Source organism: Octopus bimaculoides, chromosome 8 (genome assembly GCF_001194135.2).
Source record: "Octopus bimaculoides isolate UCB-OBI-ISO-001 chromosome 8, ASM119413v2, whole genome shotgun sequence".
NCBI lineage: Eukaryota > Metazoa > Mollusca > Cephalopoda > Octopoda > Octopodidae > Octopus > Octopus bimaculoides.
The window spans coordinates 28,593,379-28,598,953 of record NC_068988.1 but is presented as its reverse complement, the minus strand read 5'-3'; the positions used below and the strand labels follow the sequence as shown (position 1 = coordinate 28,598,953).

Sequence of the window (5,575 nt, the reverse complement as noted above, 5' to 3'; positions counted from 1 at the left end):
AGGGCCGAAGCACTTACCTGATGGGCCTTCGTCTCTGAAGACCTTTTGTTCAGCTTTTCCGAGACATTCTTACCAACTTCCACTAAAGATTATTTAAATTTCTAAGATCGTTATATGATTGTGAACCCACTTTTCCTCACCACTTACTGTAGAAAGCAGTCATGTGAACGAATAGTAGTGACCTTAAATACTAATGCTACAATAAAAGCCTGTCTATACGTATCTACATTAAATATCAATGCTACAATGAATGTATTGATGCTTAAAGCGTCTAGAAAGAAGTCTAGGTTGCTAAGTAACGATAGCGGAAGTGAACGTGGTTGGCCAACGCGCAGGCTCGTTTCACAGTTTTAATTCTCAGTAAACAAATATGGCAGCGCCCAGGTGACACCTCGAAGCTGTTGAGTTTCGGGATATTTTAATGTAAGAACATAGCAATATGGATAATAACATGAACAGGTAAGTAATGATAAATGTAGCTTCTGCGTGCATGTCTGGTGTGACTTTACTGTGATATATTAGGGAATGATCGATTCTATCGCTGTCGTTTCGCTTCGATAAATCAATGATTGGATGAAAGAAAAAAAAAATATATATATATTTTTTAAATCGTTGATGGAGATTAATTTCGTTCCATCTCATCATAAATGTATGTTTGTATATCTCTAACACACATATCTATATTTACTATTTAACCCAGTGGTTATTTTCTCAGAAGTGGTCACCTTAGCTGGAATATATATTTATAATCATAATAAAATAATCTACGTTTGCTAAACATTATTACCCAAGCGTGTCGACCGTATTACCTGGTGTGTTTTTTTAATCACCCAATCCTCTCGATCATCATAAAACCTTATGAATGGTTTATTGTGTAACAGTTACGTAATAATAATAATGTAATATTTAAATGTTACATCACTTTGAAAAGGCATTTAAACCCAAATAAATAAATAAGAAAAAAACGATACTGTATACAGTCAGACAATTATGTTTACTGAGACAAAATTAATGTGTCCCTATTTTTTCATGTTTCGTTTTCTTTCATAATTTTCAAAACTGATCTTTCACAGTAATAATTAGCAATTCAAAATGCCGCTATGAAATGTATTTGGTCAACTAAACCTCAATCAATCAATCAATTTTTTGCACTGTACCTTTCAATGACTATTTACTCCGAAAGAAGTGACTTGATTAAATTTCGTAAATAACACACTACCCCGTGAATGATTCACCCGACAGCAGCAAAAAATAGACGTGTTTCTCCTTGCATGTAAAACGAAATGAGTAATAGTCAGTAACCTGCTGTATCATCATATAATAAACGTTGTACCGTTTCTCGAAACCTATAATTAATGTTAATATTATATTTGCATTAAAATACATCGTGACATGTATTTTGTTTAATATGCTATGCTCACTACTTATGTTTGTAGATATTTTTTTTTTATCTAATCAATATCTTCAGAAACTTAATATTGTTATATTTAAGACGATGAAACTACAGATAAATATAAGAACACCGTTTTGTCAAAAGTCAGATTTCAGTCAGATTAGAAACGCAAGCGAAGCAATTGTCAAAGATGTTATTTAACAACATCGAAATTTGTTTTTGCTATTCTTTAGATTATCATGGCTACATTTTTTTTTCAGAGATTTTGCATTAGTGTTGTCTTTATATAAGACTGCTGATGGGGAGATAAAGGTTTTGAGTTCAGTCCTAGCCTAAGGTTATGTTATATGCAAAAATTATGTATCTGGGGGGAAAAAAATGATCGAATTCTTGACCAATCAAAATATATTGTGGATAGCAACAGATAAATGGAATTAATATGCCTATTTTGTATTGTTTTTTTTTTTAATCCAAGAAGTAATCAAGGCCAGTCGATGACTGATCGATTAAAATAATAACTGAAGGGGTGGGGGAAGGAAAAGGAATACGAAAATATGGATTTAATTCAATGAGCTTCTATTCACGTAATAGTGTGTTTGGCAATTTAATACCTATCAAGGTATTTCTACGTTATGTAGTATTAGTGGTTTGACCGAGAATTCAGGCTTGTTTCTGAAGATATGCCATAACAAACATGACCCAGTGACATAGAATCATCGTCGTTATTTATTTTTGTCGACCCAGACTTTGGCTGGGTGACGATTCTTCTAGTGGGTTCTGGGTAAGGTTAGAACCACTGACATACCAACACCCTACCACTATTACCAACAACCAAAGGAACTTTTACTCAGTTGTTTATCCTGCTAGAAATAGCAGTCGAGTCTTTCTGAAATAACTCCATACCATTTTAGATAAGAAAGATGGATATATCGGAACGTAGTCCCTGATATAAAAGGCGATATGGTCATAGCTGGAACACCATTGATCGTAGGTCTGCTGAACAGCAGCAACCCTGTCACCTCCATAACATTTGATGCAGAGAATTCTTCACATTAGCATCAATTAATTTCAGAACGCAGCACATATCTATTTTTTTCTTTCTTTAAACTTTCACAACAAAGATGCATGACGAAATTTATGTATCTTAATTAAGCAAATTGTAATCACTGTGAGTAGGGCTAAAGATTCTTCAAATGGACATTCTGGAGTTATGATTCTTCAAGTGATTTGATTGTATAGCTACAACCACCTGAATTAATAATACGCTAATAACATAGTTTACTCGAATCTTGTATATAATGTTTATGGACTGGTTGATTCTAAAATATTAAAGAATGCCTTCTTTTATAAACACATAATAACAAAAATAACCAATTATTAAATAATTATTATTAATAACCAATTATATAAAAGTCTGAAAATTGTCTAATGCATTTGGATAATTCAAGAGAAGTCAATCTGATATATTTAATAGTTTCTTTGACATAAATGACCCCTTAATGCTCAAAGGAGTCAAGTAGAGTAATAAGTGTACTTATACTATATATAAGTCTGGGTACATGGGGATTAACACATACTTTAAGAAATTATTATTTCTTATATTTAATTGTTTATGTTATGATTTTATTTATTCCATGTAGCCAGACTTTGTGGACACCCTGTATAGTAGCTACAGTCAAAAAGTGGTAAAAATATTTCGGGTAGATATTATCTCTGTTGGTAAGAAAGTGTTTCTGTCTGCACAGAAGGCAGACTGTACAGAGCCTGTGTAAGAAGTATTATTCAGAATACAGTGAGATGTGGGCATCAGGTGTAAAAACAAAAATGTGATGAATGGAGAGGAACGAGTCATGAAAGGTCTGCTAGGATATATAATATGGAGAGCAGAGCACAAATGAGCTGAGAAAGAGGCTAGAAAGGACAACAGCTGATGTTTGTGTGTGCAGGTAAATGTGCTTGTATGGGCATGTGATTTGCTGACAATGGAAAGTACCCATGACAGAGAAAGACAAGGGAAAACGTGATGACGTCAACTCTGATGTCTAACATCAAAGAACAGATGATGCAGGACTGAGAGTAGTCGCAATCTATATTTCCTACAACCTCTGCAATTGCTGTACAATGGATGTTAAGTGGGTGATAATATGACAGGAGATTAATGCATTAATCAACTGCATAGCCTAAATGTTATCTAAATGTTCTCAAATGGTGGCCAACTATGCTTTTTTTTCTGTCTGTATTTAATCTAACTCAATACCTTTGTTACTCACAACATAAATATGAATTAGAGTGGAAACTACTTTCCAGATGTTCAGTGTAGCAACCGAATCTTCACTGATGGCTCTCACATGAAGAAATAAATTTTAATATTGTACCTTGTTGATGGTGTTCAGTGTAATGTACAGCAGTATGGATTTAGATTGGATTGATATTTAAGGAGTGGCTGTCTTGTAAGTAGCTTGCTTACTAACCACATGGTTCCGGGTTCAGTCCCACTGCGTGGTACCTTGGGCAAGTGTCTTCTACTATAGCCTCGGGCTGACCAAAGCCTTGTGAGTGGATTTGGTAGATGGAAACTGAAAGAAGCCCGTCGTATATGTGTTTGTGTGTCTGTGTTTGTCCCCCCACCATCACCTGACAACCGATGCTGGTGTGTTTACGTCCCCGTAACTTAGTGGTTCGGCAAAAAGAGACCGATAGAATAAGTACTAGGCTTACAAAGAATAAGTCCTGGGGTCAATTTTCTCGACTAAATTCGGTGCTCCAGCATGGCCACAGTCAAACGACTGAAACAAGTAAAAGAGCAAAAGAGTAACATATCACAAGCACAAGGTTTATGAGTATTTCTTATAGGTTTGGTTAACACCATAAAAAAGGTGTATCATCATTATCATCCTTTAATGTCCTCTTTACATAGTAGCATAGGTTGGATGGTTTGACAGGAAGTAGCAAGTCATAAGACTGCACCAAGCTCTATTGTTTGATTTGTTGTGGGTTCTATGGCTGGAGCAGACAGTCTAGCTTCAGTAGAATTCAATAAAGCTACTCAATAGCGACAAGAGCAACAAACCAATGCAAGGAAATCCTTTTAACTCATCCTTCTGCCACCCCAGCTCTAAATCTTCAATTCCTCTGTGCAGTTTTTTTTCATTTTGTGCCTTCAAAACCGCCATTCCAATCAAAATCCTATTTCATACCTTGAAACAATACGCTTTGGAATTAGCTCCTGTTCCAAGGATGCTTTTAAAAGGTTTCATCTAAGCAGCAATTTTTAATTAGGGGGAAATTTAGGGATTCCAGTGAGGAGATAATTTTAAGTTCTTTATCATTATTTGCACTGTTTTTGCTTGATTTTGTATTTGATGACAAAAAAGGTGCATGGGTATATTAAATGCACCCTAATTTCAGCAGCGCATATTGAGGAAAAGAAAGCATTTTGTGCATTGGAGCATGTCGTATTGAAAGCTGTCTAGCAGTATTTTACAAAACATTACAAAAGTACATCAGGCTATAACAACAAGCATGACTGTATAAAAAGGTTAAGTTAGCAGTACAGCTGAACATAAAACTAGAAATCACAATAGTAACAATATACTGTATGGTTACAGAAATAAAATATGCAGGAAAAAGAAAAGCAGAAAACAAACTGGCAAATGTCACCAGTCTATTGTTGTGATAGATTCTTCTACAATATAAGTTTTGCGGATAATGTTTAAATAAATGTTATTATCATGGAGTCAAACTAAGTACAAGAGACTGTCTGGATTGGAATTTGCCTTTAGATGTCAGGGACAAAATGAGCTTAGAGGAGGCCCAACTTTGCTTAACCCTTTAGTATTTAATCTGGCTATATCAGGCCTGAATATTCTGCCTGATTTGAGTTGAAACCTGCCAAGTCTTGCCTCTGCGATGTCATTCTAAAAATGAATAATCATACTATTGGAATCTCAAAGCTACAGGGCAATATGGTTAATTTAAAACCAAGTGAATCATCATCATCATCATTGTTTAACGCCTGCCTTCCATGCTAGCATGGGTTGGACGGTTTGACTGAGGACTGGCGAACCAGATGGTTACACCAGACTCCAATCTGATTTGGCAGAGTTTCTACAGCTGGATGCCCTTCCTAATGCCAACCACTCCGAGAGTGTAGTGGGTGCTTTTACGTGCCACCGGCATGAA

General features: G+C 35.4%; 1 protein-coding gene across 1 annotated transcript in view; it reads left to right on the top strand.

The window, feature by feature from the left end:
• The first annotated feature begins 344 nt into the window (after positions 1 to 344).
• Positions 345 to 5,575, top strand: part of LOC106871355 (alsin) — a 92,992-nt gene continuing 87,761 nt past the window's right edge. The window contains exon 1 of the mRNA XM_052970013.1: positions 345 to 459. Within this exon, the coding sequence (XP_052825973.1) occupies positions 440 to 459 (20 nt within the window). The 5' untranslated portion in view covers positions 345 to 439. The remainder of the gene's footprint in view (positions 460 to 5,575) is intronic.